At 41.0% G+C, this 22396-nt stretch overlaps 1 protein-coding gene across 2 annotated transcripts; it reads right to left on the bottom strand.

Annotated features, from left to right (window-relative positions):
• Positions 1-11237: 11237 nt before the first annotated feature.
• Positions 11238-20449, bottom strand: LOC111975678 (repulsive guidance molecule A). Of its 2 annotated transcripts, none has more exons than XM_024004179.1 (4): positions 20409-20449; positions 17843-17991; positions 14665-15176; positions 11238-12842 (listed from the first exon to the last, which is right to left on the bottom strand). In XM_024004179.1, the coding sequence occupies exons 1-4, from the start codon at positions 20444-20446 to the stop codon at positions 12144-12146; spliced, it is 1398 nt and encodes a 465-aa protein (XP_023859947.1). In that variant the 5' UTR covers positions 20447-20449; the 3' UTR covers positions 11238-12143. The 2 variants fall into 2 exon arrangements, with proteins under 2 accessions (XP_023859947.1, XP_070303638.1); XM_070447537.1 differs by lacking the exon at positions 20409-20449 and adding an exon at positions 18679-18776.
• Positions 20450-22396: the final 1947 nt, after the last annotated feature.

Below are 22396 nucleotides of genomic sequence, written 5' to 3'. Positions count from 1 at the left end.
CTCTGTCATATAATTATTTATTCCTTACATTTACAATGAATGAAGAGAAAGTGCCTATAAAGAGGATCGTCAATGTTTACAGTGAACGCCAGCATTTTGGCCTTTAGAAAATAAGTGCTTGGAATACATTGCATATATAGAGAGTCTTGCGCCATCTTTTTCAGTATAATCTGGACCGAAGAGAATATCACTATATCAACAATAACATAACCGGTCTAATACTTAAATAACACTACAATACAAAGACACTTGACAGAGAATATTCTGTTGACCTTGTATAATGCAGAACTCTATATCCTTATCAAGGCCAACTCATTTCAGTCTCCGAACACCTTGTATTAAGACAACCATCAATCTAACTATTTAACAATCAGGGAGAGGACTCACATGGCACTATCTATTTATCTTGCCAACTTCTCTATTAATATCAAATTAATTTCTCCAGTGAGAGTATCAATCACTCAGGGGTTTGTTCTCAACTCATTAGTATTTTAATTGTCCTTGTTTACAAGGGAAAGTGAAGGGAGACTGGTTGTAAAGAGGGTGGATGATGGCCAATCTACAGTACCTACTCCTTTACATAATGTAAGCCTACATACAAACATGTACCATTCTTAGCATACAAGACATCTATTTTAAAGGAACATGATTTTCAAGAAAACATTTTTGTAAACTTGGACTCTGAAAAATATTTATTTTAAGATTTATGACTATCCTCTAACCTAATTTGTGTACTGGCTTGTCAGATGTTTCAATATATCAAGTTTCCCCTATTCTAAGCCCACCCTCAGTGCCCACATGTCAGTTTTAGTGGCAGTTGTCATGCTGTCACTGGTTCTCCCAGATGAATATGAATCAGGACAGGACCGAAATCTTGAGTTTGTTTAACACCGCTGGGCAAATGGAACTTTCATCTCCCCCACACCATGTTAACAACCAAAGAACAACATGGACCATATTAGCCCATCTATTTATGGAATAAAAAATTATAAGACAACTGAAGTTGGAGGGTTGACAAACGTCATAAGGAAGGAAGGGCCGTATAGTGCAGAAAAATAACTATTAAAGCGGCAATTGGAGCTATATAGCCATCAGCGTGTTAACTAGCGCTCTGCCTGCTCGGCTGCCAAGACTAGATTGCTTGTGACAGGTTTTACCACGGCCGCACAACTGCTTCTTTCTATTTTCTCCCCTCCTCAGACGATATTAAAAATAAGGGTGATGAACACTCAGCCCAAGAACACATGATTTAGGACATCTGGCGTGTGCTAAGAGTATAATGATAAATGTGGATAAAATGGTGACGCATTTCATCATTTTCCTGCCCATCTCCAAACCCTTGTGGCTCATTGGTGTGTCATCTGAAATGGGGACACTAGTATAAAGCAAAGAACGTGTGAGAAAATTGCTTACTTTGCGAAATAAATACTGAAATAAAATATAGAGGGGCATGCTGACTAGCTAAATGGGAACTGGGACCATGTGTGTATTGCATATCTAACAGTGTCCTGTGCTGTCTGTGCTGTCTTTCTTGTTGTTTTCAATATATTGTCAAGCACAGGCCAAACCTTGTTAACGCCTAGTATGGCAGGCGAGAGCAGACTCACTAGCCAGCCCAGCATTGAGCTAACATTTACACACACTCTATACACATAGACATCCCCCTCTGATGCTGCACAAACAGGAAGTAGAGCAAGATAGAAGTAGCTAGCACGGGGAACTCTGAGGAACCCAGCAGGGAATGGGTGGTAAAATAATCATGGCATGTTCTGTACGCAGGAAGAGGGCACCTATAGCCTACAGACTCCTGGCAAACTAGGAAAAGTGACCCGTTTCCATGAATGTAATGGAGGTAACACGAATGAATAGAGGTCTTATAAGGTACATTCAGAGTGCTATACGCACACATCTTAATGGTCACCACATTTTTTTAGCATAAGCCATTAACAGGGCAAACAAGATTACAGTGCCTTCGGGAAAGTATTCAGACCCCTTCACTTTTTCCACATTTTGTTACATTACATCCTTATTCTAAAATGGATTAAAAAATATATATATATATTCAGCAATCTACACACAATACCCCATAATGATAAAACAAAAACAGGTTTAGATTTTTTTGCAATTTTATTTAAAAAATAAATAAAAATATGAAACATCATATTTACGTAGTTATTCAGACCTTTTACTCAATACTTTGTTGAAGCACCTTTGGCAGCGATTACAGCCTCAAGTTATTTTGGGGTATGACACTACAAGCTTGGCACACCTGTATTTGGGGAGTTTCTCCCATTCTTCTCTGCAGATCCTCTCAAGCTCTGTCAGGTTGGATGGGGAGCGTTGCTGTACAGCTATTTTCAGGTCTCTCCAGAGTTGTTTAATCGTGTTCAAGTCCGGGCTCTGGCTGGGCCACTCAAGAAACATTCAGAGACCTGAAGTCACTCCTGCGTTGTCTTGGCTGTGTGCTTAGGGTCATTGTACTGTTGGAAGGTGAACCTTCACCCCAGAGGTCCTGAGCTCTCTGGAGTAGGTTTTCATCAAGGATCTCTGTACTTTGCTCCGTTCATATTTGCCTGACTAGTCTAGTCTCCCAGTTCTTGCCACTGAAAAACATTGCCACAGCATTATGTTGCCACCACCATGCTTCACCATAGGGATGGTGCCAGGTTTCCTCCAAATGTGACACTTGGCATTCAGGTCAAAGAGTTTCATCTTGGTTTCATCAGCTCAGAGAATCTTATCATGGTCTGAGAGTCTTTAGGTGCCTTTTGGCAAACTCCTAGCGAGCTGTCATGTACCTTTTACTGAGGAGTGGCTTCCGTCTGGCCACTCTACCATAAATGCCTGATTGGTGGTGTGCTGCAGAGATGGTTGTTCTTCTGGAAGTTTCTCCCATCTCCACAGAGGAACTCTGGAGCTACGTCAGAGTGACCATCTGGTTCTCGGTCACCTCCCTGACGACCAGCTCAGGAAGAGTCTTGGTGATTCCAAACTTCTTCCATCTAAGAATGATGGAGGCCACTGGGTTTTTGAGGACCTTCAATAATACAGAATTTTTTTGGTACCCTTCCCCAGATCTCGGTACCCTTCCCCAGTGCCTCGTCACAATCCTGTCTCGGAGCTCTATGAACAATTCCTTCAAACTCATGGCTTGGTTTTTGCTCTGACAACTGTCAGACCTTATATAGACAGGTGTGTGTCTTTCCAAATCATGTCCAATCACTTGAATTTACCACAGGTAGACTCCAATCAAGTTGTAGAAACATCTCAAGGACGATCAATGGAAATAGGATGTACCTAAGCTCAATTTCAAGTCTTATATCAAAGGGTCTGAATATTTATGTAAATAAGGCATTTCTGTTTCAATTTTTTTTCTAAAAACCTGTTTCCACATTGTCATTATGGGGTATTGTTTGTAGATTGATGAGAAAACAACAACAATTTAATACATTTTAGAATAAGGCTGTAACGTAACAACATTTTGAAAAAGTCAGAGGGTCTGAATACTTTCCGAAGGCTCTGTATTATGACAACATTTTGTGATGGTTTTGTTCGTGTTGTTCTTTGGCAAGGGTTTTTTCGGCTGTTTGTGCACACACAAAATGATTGAGGCAAGCCAAAGTTCAGAGCTGAAGTCTACGCAACCTTCGTCTGTCATTTGTCAACAGTAGGGATTCGTTTTCGTGCAAAACATTTTACTTGAGAAATACTGCACCAAACATCCTAGTTAGATGTAAAATTGTGCAACTAAGATCTCCTCTGCAAAATGTATGACAGATTTCTTGAGTTATCTTAGAATCATTCTGACTATTTGGAGGCTTTTTTAAGATGGACAAACAGTACTATTGCCGCTTTTTCTCATTTTTCATGCAAAGGTCTTTTAAAACCTCTTATGGGTCCCTTCATGCGCCAATCCCTTTAGCGGGATTGATTTGACAACATCCAGTGAAATTGTAGTGCGCCAAATTCAAACTACAGGAATATCAATATTCAACATTCACGACAATATATGTGTAATACATCAAAATAAAGCTTAACTTCTTGTTAATCCAGCCGCTGTGTCAGATTTCAAAAAGGCTTTATGGCGAAAGCAGACCATGCGATTATCTGAGGACAGCCCCCCGCATACAAACACATGAAAATCAGATTTCAACCAGGCAGGTGCGCGACAAAAGTCATAAATAACGATATAATTAATGCCTTACCTTTGAAGATCTTCTTTTGTTGGCACTCCAAAATGTCCCAGAAACATCACAAATTGTCCTTTTGTTCGATAATGTCCTTCTTTATGTCCCAAAAATGTCCATTTATTTGGCGCGTTTGATTCAGAAATACACCGGTTTCAACTCGCCCAACATGCCTACAAAGTATCTAATAAGTTACCTGTAAACTTGGTCCAAACATTTCAAACAACGTTCCTAATTCAACCTCAGGTATCCTAAAATTGAAATCATCGATAAAATTTAAAACGGAATATACTGTGTTCAATACCGGATAAAAACAACATGAAGCGCATTCCAGTTTACGCGCACCAAACAGTAGAGTCCACTTGGAGTGACACTTACACTACTTCTTCATATCTCAAAAGAAAAACATCAACCAATTTCTAAAGACTGTTGACATCTAGTGGAAGCCATAGGAACTGCAACCAGGTTCCTCATAAATAGGGCTTTCAATAGAAACCCAATGGGAAACACAATGACTTCAATTTTTTCCCCCCTGGATGGATTGTGCTCGGGGTTTTGCCTGCCAAATCAGTTCTGTTATGCTCACAGACATTATTCTAACAGTTTTAGAAACTTCAGAGTGTTTTCTATCCAAATCTACTAAGTATATGCAGATCCTAGCTTCTGGGCCTGAGTAGCAGGCAGTTTACTTTGGGCATGCTTTTCATCCGGACGTGAAAATACTGCCCCCTAGCCCAAAGAGGTATTTTAAGGGAGTATACGAACACACTCTTTCGGCTAGGCGCTGGTCGAACCAAAACAAGCGGAAGAGTTAAGACCAGTTTATCGTAAGTTGAGACAATATTCTTTCCCCCTCTCCCAATACAATCTATACTCTACTTTCCCAAGTAACTGTTCTTTTCTAGGAAATAAAGCTATAAGTAGCCAATTCCAATGGGCTAAATGTACACTGAAAGACAATACAAAATAGGAAATATGTCAATAACTGTTCTATGGCAGGTGTGTGTGTGAGAGATGGGAGTGTGAAATAGGGTGAATATGAATATGTGTAGGAGGAGGGGAAAGAATAGGTTTGTGGATCCATAGGGTACAGTTGAAGTCAGAAGTTGACATACACCTTAGCCAAATACATTTAAACTCACTTCCTCACAATTCCTGACATTTAATCCAAGTAGAAATTCAGTTTTAGGTCAGTTAGGATCACCACTTCATTTTAAGAATGTAAAATGTCAGAATTATAGTAGAGAGAATGATTTATTTCAGCTTTTATTTCTTTCATCACAATCCCAGTGGGTCAGAAGTTTACATACACTAAATTAGTATTTGTAGCGTTGCCTTTAAGTTGTTTAACTTGGGTCAAACCTTCCACAAGCTTCCCGCAATAATTTGGGCGAATTTTGGCCCATTCCTCCTAACAGAGCTGGTTTAACTGAGTCAGGTTTGTAGGCCTCCTTGCTTGCACGCGCATTTTCAGTTCTACCCACAAATTTTCTATAGTATTGAGGTCAGGACTTTGTGATGGCCACTCCAATACCTTGACTTTGTTGTCCTTAAGCCCTTTTGCCACAACTTTGGAAGTATGCTTGGGGTCAATGTCCATTTGGAAGACCCATTTGCAACCAAGCTTTAACTTCCTGATTGATGTCTTGAGATGTTACTTCAATATATCCACATAATTTTCCTCCCTCATAATGCCATCCATTTTGTGATGTGCACCAGTCCCTCCTGCAGCAAAGCACCCCCACAACATGATGCTGCCACCCCCGTGCTTCACGGTTGGGATGGTGTTCTTTGGCTTGCAAGCCTCCCCCTTTTTCCTCCAAACATAATAATGGTCATTATGGCCAAACAGTTTTGTTTTTGTTTCATCAGACCAGAGGACATTTCTCCAAAAACTACGATCTTTGTCCCTTACAATTAACAGGTGTGCCTTGTTAAAAGTTAATTTGTGGAATTTCTTTCCTTAACTGGCTCTCACGAGGACCGACACAGGAAAGACCCAGAGTTACCTCTGCTGAGGATAAGTTCATTAGAGTTAACTGCACCTCAGACTGCAGCCCAAAAGAATGCTTCACAGTTCAAGTAATAGACATTTCAACATCAACTGTTCAGAGGAGACCGCGTAAATATATATATTTTTAAACCTATGATATCCCTGTCGCGTTAGGCTAGGCTATGCTAGTCAGCTTTTTTGATGAGGAGGATCCCGGATCCGGGAGAGAGAAGCGGTAGAGGTTAAAAACTGGAAATGATCCTCCATCACAACAACAACAGCTGATGAATCAAAAGTGTTATTATTTAAATATTTTAAAGGTGTGGGCTACAAAGAATCAGAACAGTGTAATTTGAGGCCATGTGGCATAGTGCGACAAGCACTGGACAGTTCCAGGGGATGAAGGGGGAGTGTAGTTGTGAGACATATGTGATGTGAGTGTTTGCGGTGGGAACAGGAAATACGTACAACAACAAGAATATATTTTTTTCAGGTAACTTGCACCTTCCCACCTGCCATACTCTAAAAATTAGGGGTTCAGCAAGGGTTCTTCTAAGATCCTCAAAGTTCTTCAAAGAACCTTAGGGTTCTTGACACTGAAAATGCCCCCAAAACGTTATTCCAAGAACCCTATAGGAAGTGGGGTTCATCGAGGAACCTCCTAGTTGGTGGGGGTTCTTAGAGAAACCTAACGGCCCAACTAAAAGATTTGGATTTAAATTTGAAAGTACAGCAGGCACTTAACTGAAATATTTAAAGATCTCAGTTTAAGGTAAGGTTTGTCCCTTGTATGATCTAAACTGATATTGTTTTATGATGATACCAACAATCTTTTCATATTTGTGCAAATCTTTCTAAAACAGAAAATCGACACAATTCACTGGATATCAATCAACAAAGAGGTAAGAATATGTAGGCTATACGAATATGTTCAAGGCTAGCTGTATTGGGTGCAGATGACTGAACTGCTCACTTTTGTGTCTGTAGGTATACAGAGGAAAAGGCATACAAAGGTATGTCAATAGGTATTGATAATGTTGTTATGCAGATCACACGTACCATCCTCCTCCCTTATCTCTTCAATGAATATCCCACAGGCCTCTACATTATGGACAAGTTATGTGTATGACAACCATTATCAAAATAGTTTTTCTCTCTCACATTTACCACAAAAAACACAGCTGTGTGCATGTTTTGATAATCATCTGTATAATTGCTATTTTTGGGATTCACAGACTTCACCCTCCCTACACTTCTGATTTTAACAGGAAACCTGTTCGATCACCATGCACTGCAAAATCATTCTGGCTATGGATACGGAGAACATCTGCAGACACTGCCAGTACCCAATTACAGCTGTTACTGTGGATCTGTGGATCTCTCCACTATCTACTCTGGAACACATAGACTCTGACCTGTGCAATGAGCCAAACGGATTAAAGAATCCTACAGTACCCAAACACCCTCTTTCTCTCTCTCTCTCGCTCTCTCTCACACACACACGCACACACTGTGCAGTAATTAGAATCCATAGAGCAGCTTTAAGTGATACAGTCTACTGTGCTCACCCCTCCTCTGTCTCTCTCCATCACTTTCTCTGTGTTGTCTGTTGCTGTCTCTCGTCTGCCCTCTTCTGTTGCTGTCTCTAATTCTTCTATGTTGCGGTCTCTTATTCTTCTATGTTGCTGTCTCTCGTCTGCCCTCTTCTGTTGCTGTTTATGTTGCTGTCTCTTGTCTACCCTCCTTTCTCGTCCTGTCCTGGTTGTAAAAAGTGTAAAAMAAACAATTGTTTTAATAGTAATTTCTCTGGCCTTTTTACCTCAGCTATTCTTTGTAAACTATGTTTAACTTTTTCACTGTCTGTATTTCACCTCTTAGAATTTGTGCAAATAAATACAACTAATTAGAATCTATAAAGCAGCTTGAAGTGCTACAGTCTGTGTGCTCAACTCACCTCTGTTCTCTCTCCATTTGCCCTCTTCTGTCACTTTGTCTGTGTCTTGTCTGTTGCTGTCTCAGGTTCTTGTTTCTTACTGTGTTCTTTGTCTATCCTCTTCTGTTATGGACTGTTATGTTTTTGTAGTGTCTCTCTCCATCTCCATCATATCCTACTCTTCTGTTGTCTGTCTCTTTGTCTTCTCTCAAGTGTCTCTTTAGTTTTGCAATCCAAAACGATCAAGGGGATACTGTGGTAACTTAACTTGTTTTGGCCTGTATCAGGGTCACCTAAATCATCGTCTTCCCTTCCATTTGCCTCTGGCTGCTGCTGTTCTAAATGCTCCACTGGTCTGCTGTTCTCATCTGTCCTCCTTGGCTCATCTGAAAGGTATCAAGGTAGAGGTGCAACATGTCATTAGTTCGTTTTAAAGGGTGACGGCACGACCTGATTTGGCCTCCTTTTAGATTTGGTTAATTAAGAAATGCTAAAAGCTATGATTGAATTCACACGTGTGTTGGTTTCAGGGTGTGATTTGATGAGTGCGTGCGTAAGTAGGAAGAGCCAAATTATTTTCCCAATTAGCTTTAGCTGACTGGTGTGCAACCTGACTTCGGCTTTGGATAGTCTTGTCCCGGGATCAGTTAGGGACCGTCAATAAATTACACAATGTAAATTAGACAATATTTTCATGCTGCACACCTTTTAGTTTTCTCATTAAATGGGTTCAGTATTTGTTTATACATTTCTACAATTTGTAGTTGGTTTGAGGTTTTTAAGTCATTGAAATTTGGAGCTATTGGAATATTTACATATTGTCCCATGTACATTGTGTAATTTATCAAATGGTCCCTAACTAACCCCATAGGGATATTTCTGCATTACAGCGCAACACAACTCCAAACATGACAGATAAGAAGCTACGTAGCCTGTAGGCTATATGAATATAAAGTGACATGAGCCCAAAAAAGATTACCTTTGGAATAAGAACTATAAGAACTCTAAGGTTAATTTGATTTTGTCAGTTCTACCAGCTAATGTGAGATTTTTAGATTACATAACATTCGAGGACACATAATTTATGGGCCTATGTATTTTTCAATGTTTTGTTCACCTACAATCTAACCACAAAGCTGGCCATCTTTTCTCCTCTCTTTCTGGCTGCCCCCCCCCCCTCCCCCTCCCTTCCATTCTAAGTTCAAGTTTGCTTATTCGTCATATACACATGATAAACATGGAGTACACAGTGCAATGAAATACTTACTTGCAGGTTGACCTCTCGACAATGCAACATCAACAAAAAAAGTAAGTGTCAAATAAATAAAGAGAAATACAAATAAAAGCTCAAAGAAATAATTTCACCAACTCCATAATGGGCAGTTTTTTACAAATAGTTACATAACCTATATGGAAATAACACACATGAGCCAAACATGTTTACCTGTAGAATGGAACAGGTTATAGGACCTCTATGATTCATTTCATTTTGTCAGTTCTACTTCCTCAACATTGCTAATGTTAAACAGGGTTAAAAATGCTTTAGTATAGTTCAGCTTCAGTCCACAGGGGGGCATTTTGCTGAGTCACATTGACATCTAACCGGTGCTGTAGGGGTGGTCAAGGGACGAGCGGTCCACTGTGTTGAGAAATTGCGACCAATCACAGCAGGCACCGCGTCACTCCAGGGGCTTCTTGCAGTGCTTGCTACTGCCTAGTGCAGTATATTGTATTGTACATTTTTTTCATTAACATTTGTCAGTAAAACATGTATTTGGTTATGGAAACTCAGTCATAAGGGGGTGGACATCAAAAGGTTGGGGGCTGGATCAAAAACATCCGGGGCTGAATCCCTGGAGCCCAGGCCAAATGACACCACTGGTTTTACTCTCACTTGGAGAGAACACCCTGTCCCTCTTCATATGTCAAAAATTATAAATGATTTGGCGTAGATCTTTATACAAATACTAGTTACCCACTTGGCTGAATCTAAATTAATTCCAGAACGGTTAACATGTAGAGTTCCAACTTGTCAACGGGAAGCCCTGTTGAGTGGGCTAGATGGAAAGCCATCAATATCCCTGGCTTGTCAATCTGTGGAATAGGCTCCAGTGCGCAGCAGAAATTGATCTTTTCTGTTGGCACGTAAATCCCTTCCACACGGTTCATGACACAAATGTTCCCGTCGTTCAACACAATCAGAACACCTAATGCCTTGATCTTAAATACATCCTGGGTGTTTCTAGAACGTATTCTATTTACCCAAAACTGCAAAGTGGGCCTTGTGGGCAGTCTGTGTTAATGACAAATGTATTTATATATTTTTTTAAACAAAGGTTTTTCCACCAATTAAAGGCTTTATTGGTTTCACTCATTTAAGACTTACATGAAGTGCCTCCATTAAGTCTTCACACCCCTTGACTTTAACCACATTTTGTTGTTACAAAGTGGGATTAAAAATGTCAATACATTAGAATCACTTTTGGCAGCAATTACAACTGAGTCTTTCTAGGTAAATCCAAGCGCTTTCCACACCTGGATTGTGCAACATTTGCCAGTTATTATTTCCAAATTCTGTCAAATTGTTGATTGCTCAACAGTGGAGGCTGCTAAGGGGAGGACGGCTCATAATAATGGCTGGAATGGAGTGGGATCAAGCAAATGGAAACTGCAATCTGTGTTTCATACCACGCCATTGACTCCATTCCAACCATTATGAGCCATCCTCCCCTTAGCAGCCTCCACTGCTAGACAACCTTTCAGGTCTTGCCATAGATTTAAGCTAAACTCAGGAACAGTCAAATGTGAAGATTTCAAAAAACAATCCCACTTTGACATTGAGTGTAGGCCAGTGACAAAAACATGTAAATGTATTCCATTTTAACCTCAGGCTGTAACAAAAACGTAAAAGGTCAAGGAGCAACAACTTCTGAAGGCACTGTATGTAGAAAGCCACTGGCCTATGCTAAATATAAATTGCAACCCTTTAGGAAGACTGTCAATTCTGAGTAAACTGTCAGATTTACACTAGCAAATATTCTCCATGGTCCCACTCACATACCGAATCCTTGTGCCGTAGACATTGACTGTTGAAAGCTTAAGAATCAAAAATGACAAACAAAGATGGTGTCCAACACTTTTTAATATGGAAAATTACAGATAAGGTAAAACGCATTAGTTCATTCAAAAATACCTAACTAATCACAACAAGTGTAAAACAGTTAAAAACAATCTATACACAGGCAAATGTACACAATATAAAACACATACACTCTTTCAATATATTATTATTATATAGAGATTGTTTCTTTACCTTTAAAAAAAACTGGAAGCCAAGCAGCTTGAAGAGGGAGTGTTTCACTTAACTGATAATGCAATCACACTTGGGTGGAGTGAAAAGTACTGAGAATATTACACCAAAACCCAAATACATTTGGATAGGTAGTATTTTCGTTTAGTTGTTGGATCATCCCATGTAAGAAACATTTTCCAGTAAATATGACAACATTGAGGAACTAAACTTGGTGTGTCAACCGTTAAGTGCCTAATGATACACATTCCAGAAGTCCCTGCACTATAGACTATTTACACGTAAGCCTGATACATTCTCTGATGATATCTGACACGATTGTGTGCATCTTGATTCCCCAAAAATATGAAATTTAAAAAAATATTCTTTTTGATAAGCTGCCTTACAGCCGGTGCACAGAACCACATTACGATGAATTTCCCATTTACGCATCCTGCAACTGTCTTAATCCAATTTACAAGTGTGACAATAGAGAGCGCATTACGCACTTAACCACCGATCCCACCTGACTGCGTGCATTCAGGCTCGGGACTCAATTAAGTGGTAGAAGCTGGCAGCCAACGTGTGTCTGGGGGGGACAAGAAGGACTGGTATCCTTTGAGGGATCAATCCTACAAAATGGTTTAGTGACAGGAAAAGAACTACAACATTCACAAATGCAAAAAGACACTCCTTCAAGCTGGCATTACGTCCACTTTGTTTGCGTGTCGTATTCACTCTTTACAAAAGCAGTAGAACCAGGAGCAGGAGTGTGACCAGACTGGGGGTGGCTGTGGCCAATGTGTGTGGCCCCCCTCTGTTTTGTTGAACATGAGGAGTCCTGGGAGAGTTTTGCTTGAGTTTGCTGGGAGGAAGGGCCTTTAGATCCTCCAGAGCCCCGTAGGCTGCCATGGAGAACTCAGGGTCCCCTGTGGTGAGCAGGTCAAACACACATGACTGGAAGTATATGTCCTCCACTTGCAGGGTCTCCCTGCACTTGGCTGTGGCACGCTCCACTGTGTAGATCTGATGTGGGGGCAGTAGGGGCCCCAGCTCCGGGTTACCCCCGGAGCCCGGGAGGCGGGGGTGAAGGGGCTGGCGCCCCAGCGTGTGCTCCTTGATGAGCTCGTTGCGAGGGCACCCGTGCAGACAAAGCTGCAGCCCACTGTTCTCCTCAGAAAAGTCAAGGGTGTCCTCTGGCATGCGGATGGCGAAGGTAAGGTAGCGCCCCACTCGGCGCACTATGATGGACGTCCCAATGTAGCGGGCCTGGATTGTCACCAGGCGTCCCCCGGAGCCAACCTTTTCTACGATCCACAGACTGCCCCCCTCCCCGCCACTCCGAGAGCCATCCTGGAAGGCAGAGGGAAGGTCCTCGGTGGTGGCCTGGTATACCTTCTGCTCTGTACAGCCGTGGTACGACTTGAAGATCACCGTTATCTGGAAGAGAACAATGAAGAAACAAAGGCAAGTCAATTAATGATTCCATTGAAATCAAAATTGAATTATAAAAATCTTACTTTCTGTAGTATTGTTTGGTGGACAACTGTTAGTACATAGTTATATGCTGATGGTAAAAGCGGTTGAAGCACTATCCTGCATACACCCTGATTACTAACTACTAAGCAGCAGACGCCATCAGAGGTGTAGTACCATTTTGAGCCACAGTGTGTCAGCAGGACCTTAACTTTTTATGACATGAAGAGTTCATTTTAAAGTTTGAAAACAAACTCCAGTCTTTCGCTTGGAAAAGGTATAAGAGCTTTTGTGTAATCTGATGGAAGGAAAGCACCATGGGCAGAAATATTCAGTATACTATTATTTTCCAGTAAATATGGACTAGAAAGCATCAGCAACACATTGGTAAGGTCTTGGACCACTAACTTGGAAATAACCAAATCCAAAGAAACGTCTAGGCCAACTAATGAGTGTTCCCACATGAATCTGTGCCATCTAAAACAAATACTGTAAATGTCATAAACCATGGCAAATGTATGGCTCCATACTCTTTCTTACAAGAGTGATGGGTCAAAACAAACCCAGCTGTCTGATAGTCCCAGAAAATCAGAAATACCTTCCACCACAACTGCCACTGTGCCAGAGCTCTGACACGACTCTGGAGTCGAGCCTGGATTTCTAGTACTACGCCAACATTTTTTCAAGGCTTTGTCAAAGAGCTGGCTATGGTTCACTTCACAGTTAAGGGGATACTGTATTTGATGAAGGATTTTCCTTTCTGTACTCTGACAGTTGCCCCAATTCAAGCGGACGGTGGGGGCATGCGGTATTGGCGTTGCATTCCCTCCACCCATATGCACAAAAAATAATAATTTGAAATAGTTGGCTCTGAAATCTGTTCTCCCTTTAGTAGTGTTTGGTTTACTTCAAACTCATATGCAATCTAGCATAGGTTATTTACAAAAGCTCTTGAGTTTCAGCAAACTGATCTGAAAGAAACTTTCAGACCAGTCATTATCACTTTGGCTTTTATCAAATCTAGCCTATGCCTAGATGTTTTGGCCTAGGCCTATAGATCTTCGCAGAGGTCTAGGTAGTCCAAGACCCAATCCTTTGTGTATTTTCTTGTAATCTACATGAGCTAAAAAAAAAATCACTAATGAAACCAGATTATTTTAGCAAATGTGGCATGGTAAGCTAGTCTAAATTGATAGTAGCCCTACTTTTTAGTGTCTACCAAGTGCTGTATTCATCCAGTGCATATCTACAAATGTAGTAAGACAAGCTCCAAGTGTGGCCTTCAATATGAAGAACAAGGTTTAAATACTGACTTCAGGATAAAATGCTATTAAGATAAACCAAACAAATCAYTAGAATAAAACATTTAAAATCTAAATATTTTTCTAATTATTCCATATTTCAAGAAAAATATCTGTTCATTATTTGACTGCAGCGGAGAATTTTTTTCTAATAAAAATAAAAAATCTAATTGTGGGAGAGGGAAATGTTGGGGCAGGCGTTAATCACTACCATATGACTGACCACCCATGTGTTAAAGGTAGAGCGCTCAAGCATGTCTGTGATCCAACACCACTAAATAGCCCTCTCTCCCCTGGTGTCTGGAAAAGGAATGAGAGGTGAAGTCAACGGAGACAACTTGAGGTGTGTGTATATCTTGAACCATTGTGTCAGTCTCCTTTCGAATTCAATGTATGACATACAGTTCAGGTACCTTTGTTATGATTGAGGCCCTATGTTTTACTGACAGCAAAACCCCCATACATGAACCCATGACTTGGCCTACCTTGCTGGTGGCGGTGGCGCTGGAGCCCAGGACAACAGGTACGTTGGTCACCTGCACCGACAGGTAACGGTTATCGATAAGAGGCCACGCCCCCTCCACCTTGCAGGTCTGGAACTCGTCGCGGAACGTCCGCAGGTGTGGGTCCCCGAATAATCCACAGTGGGCATACTTCTTTCCCTGGCCGGCAGGGCCCGAGGCCAGCACACGGCTCTCGTAGTCGCACAGCTCGGACACGACTGGCCTGGAGGTGCTAGGGGCCTTGGCCGAGGAGGTGGGTCCGTCGCTGGAGCAGTTGTGCTGGGTGAAGAGCTCTTTGATACGGAACACAGCCGAGTGGTAGACCAGGTCACCCCTGCAGCTGCGCGCCGTGCGGCGGGTACACAGGGCGTAGGCGCGCAGGGCGATGCAGTAGTCCACATCGGACGGGGAGTCTTCCTGGAGACCACTAGAGGGCGAGGTAGAGGCCACGTACTCCGCATTGCAGCGTTGGATACGGCACTGTTGGCAGTGTGCTGTAGGGAGGAGGAAACAGGGGACAGCTGTTACGTGTTTATCCTTGCCAACAACTGGTGATCAGAAACAAAATGGAAGGAAAGTCATTTATTTAGATAATAAACCATTGTGTACACTGAGGCGGAAACGAGTTAAATGGTGGTGTATACGAATATGTTTGTCTGAACTCTTCCTAAGAACAAAAAATTGAGGATGCAAAAACTGCCTAAAACACTTCTAACGACCATATAAAATAGGTTTCCAATAGAAATCACAGTAATTAGGCTAGTCTATTCACTGCCTTATAACTTTGTTATAATTAATTTTCTGAGTTAACGCATCAGCTGTACAACCCAGCTACYTGCAGCAGGACAGTTAAACTATTACACCAATCGAGTTTACGTTCGAAAACATGGCTACTTAAAACCCAAATGCGCCAGCTCACAGGGGCATGGTACCCTACGATGTCTAAGAACAAAATCAGTCAAAACTTAATAGCCCACACAACTAACTATAACAGTGCACCCTTTAGCTTCACTGCTGTAGTTTGCTAAAGGGTGATGAATGCATTTTGGATTTTGCTAGGCCAATAGGAGGCGCAATAAAGGTGCACATGCTCAATGTATATGAGGTTGACTTCAGACCCAAGAGGAACTGCACAAAGAGCAGTGCTTGTTCAGCAACCGACTAACAGCTGGTCGAAGGCAAGGATGTAAGACCCAGTCAAGATCGTATAAATTCAGCACTTCCTGTGTTAAGTTATTACTCAGCACTGTGTATCTGGCAGTAAATTTGTTTTGGGGGTAACAAGGAGACTATGTATTCCGATGTTTCACGTTTGAGAAGCCTATAGGCTTATCTTGAGGTGACAGGTGCATTGCATGACATTCATTTATTGCCTCACCTGTGAAAGTGTCACATACACTTTAATAATAAGACTAAAAACAGAACTATGAACAATAATCATATTCACGTTGACAGAAGATCGGATAATTAACACTAGGCCTCCAGACTGTTAACACCAAAAGGCATGATGAGCTTGCAATAATACAAATCTTGTCATTTTTTATAAATTTTTCCCCCAAACAGTGGGGAAAGATAATTGGTTGCAAACTGTGTGTGAACATTTTCAAGTGACTAATGCCCTACATGGGTCTCGGCAACTGTTCATCAAAACTGAGATGTCGTGTGAGGTCAATTTAGAAGCATTCTACATCCCTCTTCTGAATTGCGCCAATGATCCGTGTGCTTGCAGGGAGGTCACCGAACTCTGCTTAGAATGTTGTCAGTTTGGCAATCACAGCCTAGAGCGCAATCAACAACCATGTCCATCTCTAAAGGCTTTATGGTCAGACCTTGACAAGACGCAATGTTAGAACAATGTGCGGAAAAGGGAAAGGATTAAGATGAGAATAGGACGAATTTGCATAGATTTTTTTTTTTTTTTTTTTTAAATAGGCGTGAGAACTATTTAATGGAAACAAAATATGAGGGTGGCTTTAGAATGTAAACAAGGCAAGCATGGCATATCCAGTATTATAAGAATGGTCTTACGCATCCTGCTATGTACATGAATACACCAACCAAAATGCACAATAACCATGGCATAGCAGTCTACAACGTTATGGGGAAGTAAGAATTTAAAATTCAACTATCACTAACAATACCAATTTGTAGGATACTGTGTTGCAATGCAATTCCATTTATTTGAATGTATAGCGTACAACTTTCTGAAGCTTATCTAAGGATCTACGGTGAAAATTGTCAAAACATTACAACATATCACGAAACGATTGGACCAAAAKCACATACGTCTCAAATCCCCATGTATTTATCTGTAACCACTCGTGACTTAAACTTGTAACGTTAACTAGCCATTACGTACTTTTTCAAAGACCTTCAAAAGTTATTCAAACTAACAAATCACCACACTTACACAATGTGTCGTATTGCTCATGCATACAAAGCTCGGGACGAAGTTTTTTAAAGTTACGTTGGACACGTTCAGAGGCCGAAAAGTCTGGCCAATGCATTGTAATAACAAATGAAGCGTGAACTTAAAACACCGTCGACTACAACTAACCACGGCGTTAACAGTTAGCAAGCTCACTTACATGTTAAAACGTGTTAGCCATGTGTCGCTACTTCACAAACATTTTCGAATACAATTTGCAAATGCGACGTGAAAAGGCTAGCAAGCTAAATGCTAATGTGCTTAATTATCCAACTTCTACAAGTAACGTTAAACTTTATTTTAGACTTCGTGTGTGAATACATCATTAGGTCTAACTAGCTTCGACCGTGAAAAAAAAACTGTTCCGAGATATAATGCATTTAGCTGACGTTAGATACTTTGGGCAAACGGTTAGCAAACTACCTTAGATCGTGTAGTTCAGCTAGCCGCTAACTGCCCGTTTTAGGCACGCAGCAAGTTAGCTCGTCGATTACCGACTTAACTTGTAACCAATCACTGTTTGACTATAACTCCAACTTAACAGAAATATACAGGGTAAACAAAATACATTCCCATGTTTCAGTTCATAACTATTCCCGAAAGCGTAAGTGTTTTTGTGAACTAGTCTCGCACCATTAACATAGCCAAGAAAGTCTTCCATCAATCATTCGGGGTGCGGGAAAAATGTTTTGCATGCACACAGGAGAACGAACATACATAATGTTGCCTTACCTGGTCGGAGCAGCAGCGAAAGTAAAACCATCGTAAAAGTAATACAGTTCCAAAGCTGCCGCTTAGCCAAGTTTTGAGGTCCGCTTCTCCCCATGCCAATCCATTCAGTTAGAATGGAGTTCTTCGACTGCTGCTCATCGACGCTGTAGCTGCGTGAAATTAGACAAACATTCGTATTCCTTCCCAAGCGCTGTCATTCAAAAAGGGCCCAGTCTTCAGGGCGGCTCTACATGGGAGGGGTCTAACAGAGTAGACGGGGCTCAGATGTGGTTGTTGGCCAATGAAATACTAATTATTCGTTAACCACTTTATATTTACATAATGCGGCTTATGGCAATCATGGGACATTGGGACTAAGCCAATGGAAAGTGTTTCTAAAGACATGAAGTCGTTTCGAAATGATCATTGTAGTAGTTGGTAGCCAGTTACAATAAGTATTCGGACAGGATAGAGCTGATGACAATTCGTTTTTCTCACATCTAATTACACTTACAACTAAAACATGATGTTTGCAGCCTACATGATTTATCTGAAATAAATAGTAAACCTCTTTCAGGAGAGAGTTCAAGATAGGAGTTGTAGCTCTGTCCACATAGCTCCCTCTCTGCACTATAAAGCATTCAGCTGTGGCAGTTGTCCTGTTTGATCTCCCGGAGTCTCAACATAGCTGGAGAGCAAATGGCCCAATGCAAACAACCCTGTTGTTTCTCTCTGCTTAACTTAAATCATTACATTACTTTCCCTACCTTCTGAAGAAAATGCTCACCCAGGAGAACAATGGTGTCATAAACCCTAGCATGAATAACAAAGTTAGGCATTATGTGGTAGTAAATTACCCTAGGTTTGAATAACAGATTTGTGGCATATGAACAGCATGAGGGAGTGAGCTCGCCATGTCAAGATACTCTTGTCGCTTTGCTATTAAGTTGAAAAATTGCTGAGGAGGCAGGTCATACACACTCAGTGGTGACCTACAATCATGTATGCATCAGTGGAGGCTCATTGTAATAGCTGGAATGGAGTCAATGGAATGGTATCAACCAACAGGAAACCACAGGATTGATACCATTCCATTGACTCCATTCCAGCCATTATTATGAGCCATTCTCCCCTCAGCAGCCTCCACTGGTATGCATACATATGGGTTTACATATGTTACCCTGGATGTTGTTTCATACCTGAGGTCACTAAACATTGCCAGAGATGGTAAATCTGGTCAATGTGTAGCATTCCCCCCTAGTATTATATCTCCATAAAGATGGGCAGCTTATTAATTGAACACTCACAATACAGGAGAGACATTCTCCACAAATTATTTTCTCTCAGCTAACTGCTGCTATTATTTTTTCCATTACATTTTCAGTTAGCAACTTGTATGTTACTCTTTCTCTTTTTGTGGCCAACTTTCCATCCCTTGCCTTGAACAACACTTCGTCTTTCATTTGCACAGCTGAAAAGCAGGTCCATCTGCATGGAGCAGAATCATTGGGTTTTGCTCCATGGCCACCACTGTGTTTCTGTGGTTCTCATGTCATGTAAATGTAGGGTTTTTAATGGACAACTAATTAGCCAATCAAATATCGGTGTAAAGAAGATCAACAATCATACTCGGCATAATTCTGTAATTGGATTTAAAACTGAATTTACTCAGACAAATTGAACATTCTGTGCGTCGGGCTGCATACCTCTTTTTACTTTATTAGAAGCAACTGAATTATTATACTGCTCAATTTGAGTGGAGGCTGCTGAGGGGAGGACTGCTCATAATAATGGCTGGAACGGAGCGAATGAAATGGCATCAAAGACATGGAAACCATGTGTTTGATGTATTTGATACCATTTCACTAGCTCTGCTCCAGCCATTTCCACGAGCCCGTCCTCCCCAATTAAGATGCCACCAACCTCCTGTGCTCAATTTATACACTTGCCCCCCCATCCCCCAATACACGTGTAAATATTGGACTATAAATTGTGCCTGTATTATACTTATGCTAAAATGTTTATTCTATTCTACTGCCATTTATGTTTCACTATTTCTTATTGTTGTTGCACAGACAAAAAGGAACCTGCAAGTAAGCATTTCATTGGACAATGTATACCATGCATATCCCAAAAACTTGTAACTTGAAACTTGAACCCAGACAGGTATTGGATCACTGGTTTCTCTATACACATGCTGGCTCCTCTGGCCCACAAAATGGTGTGATTCAGGTGCTCTGTCAGTCTTGTGAAAGGTCCTCACAGTCCTTGTTGATGTGGGGTTGATATATATATTGGAGGGGAAAATGAAGACAGCTCAACCCAAGTGGAACGTTTGGATTGTTCTGTCAGAAGGGCCTCCTCCACCACAGTTGATACACTGTGCCAAGTCTGTCCCGCAAGGGTCAACGTACTGTGTTTGTTCAGCTAATTTTGGCCTTGATCTGTTTCATGGCTGTTCTCTACTACGGACACATTTCAAACTCCCTGCTGCACAGGTTTGCAGATAGTCATTAGGACTCTTAGACATGAGACTGTAGCAAGGAATGTGCATGTATTCCTAACAAAGTTTCAGGATGTCTCTCACCTCTCAAAATGCTCATCTTCAGGATCTGTAGACAACATTTTCTGCAAGAAAAAAACAGAAATGAGTTATTGTGATTGAAGGCAAAGCATGTGCATGAATACAATTATTTTTGAATATGTATTTATGAAAAAGTCAATTGGGGCAATTTGTGATTTGCGTCTTTAAACAGAAACCAATACGACATGCTTAGTGCTACCTTTTTCACTTGTTTAAATTTTCTCTATAGCCTACTTCAGTAACTGAATCCAAACAATAACTCCAAGATGTCAGTTGTAAATGAGAACACTTCTCCAGGTTTGTACTGAATTGTGAACTGATCCTCTCTAAATAAATGTAGACTCTTTGTCCATTGAAGAATTGATATGACTTTCACTAGGGATAGCACAATTACCGTATAACCATGTAACCGATGTTATGAATGAAGACCGTCATGAAAATAAAATAACCGTCATGACCGTTATGATTTTTTTTGTAGAACGAACAGCTGACTGAAGACAGGACTGCTGGCCATTCGCATGGTTAAGTCCGTTTCTGCGGTATCATGGACTCTTTACTCATGGCTGAAACAAGCAGGGTATTGTAGCAAACGAGTCTTCGGTTGCCCTAGACAATGCCCCCCTCCCTGCAGCAGCACACATAGAAATAGAATGAATAGAACGGACTTGGAACCTATAACCATGGCAATTTGACTGGTAAACTCATGGGTATACTCGCAATGGCTGCCTAGTATTGTGACATGTGTAGAATGTTCATTCAAATGATGTTAACTGATGTGGCTCCATAGAGATCCTATTATATTACTGGAGGGACTATGTTATAAACCCTCAAAGTTCCAGAATGGGTGGAAAATGGCAGCCATATTGGTCAGGGATAAATCCAAACCAGTCTAATTGGAATGAATGGCAGTAGAGGCATAATCCTGATTTAATTTATGCAGGAAAATAAAATGAAGTTGTGATATATCATAAATTGTGTAATAGTGTAACGGCTGTCGTCCTCTTCTTCCTCTGAAGAGGTGTAGCAAGGATCGGACCAATACGCAAAACTGAACATGAACACAAATACAAAAACGTGAACAAACCGAAACAGTCCCGTGTGGCACAAACACTGACACAGGAAACAATCACCCACCAAATACCCAAAGAACATGGCTGCCTAAATATGGTTCCCAATCAGAGACAACAATAAACACCTGCCTCTAATTGAGAACCAATCTAGGCAACCATAGACTTACATAAACACCTAGAATGAACACAACCCCATAAATCTACAAAAAAAACCTAGACAGTACAAACACCCTAGATGAGACAAAAACACACAAACCACCCTCGTCACACCCTGACCTAACCAAAATATTTAAAGAAAACAAAGAATACTCAGGTCAGGGCATGACAAATAGAATTATTGTCAACGTAAAATATGATCATATAATTATAAATATCGTTTATACAGGCACCGCCTGAAGAGGACTTTTTTGTAATGTCAGTTGAGTTGATTCAACAAATCACAGCACATATTGATGGTTGTGACTAGATGAAATACAGCTACGCCCTGAAGTGAATTTTCGTAGCAGGTTGGGAGAGCATTTTAGCTAACCTTAACCCTAAATTATCCTAACCTGCTACTGTACGTTAATTCTCCTAACTTGCTGCGTAGGTTCTCCTGACCTGCTATGAAAAAGTAACTTCCGGTCGTAGCTGTATACCACCTAGTCAAAACCCATATTGATGGGTACACTTCCTACTTTTACTTCCTGCTTTGCTCCTATGGGTACACTCACAATGGCCACCAGTCCACCCATTATGCCATCATTAACTTGAACGGGGATGCCCGTTCTATTCATTCTAATTCTATGGCAGCAGTCAGGAGCGGAGGAGAATTTAAAAAAATACGTATTTTTGCTATTTGAACGGTTTTAACAGTGACCGCGGTCATTTGGCTGACCAATAACCGTCATCCAAAATTCCATGACCGTCACAGCCCTAATT

Source organism: Salvelinus sp. IW2-2015, linkage group LG16 (genome assembly GCF_002910315.2).
Source record: "Salvelinus sp. IW2-2015 linkage group LG16, ASM291031v2, whole genome shotgun sequence".
In the NCBI taxonomy this organism is placed as follows: Eukaryota; Metazoa; Chordata; class Actinopteri; order Salmoniformes; family Salmonidae; genus Salvelinus; species Salvelinus sp. IW2-2015.
Note: the sequence above shows the minus strand (reverse complement) of the source record. Positions and strands in the feature narration are given on the sequence as shown.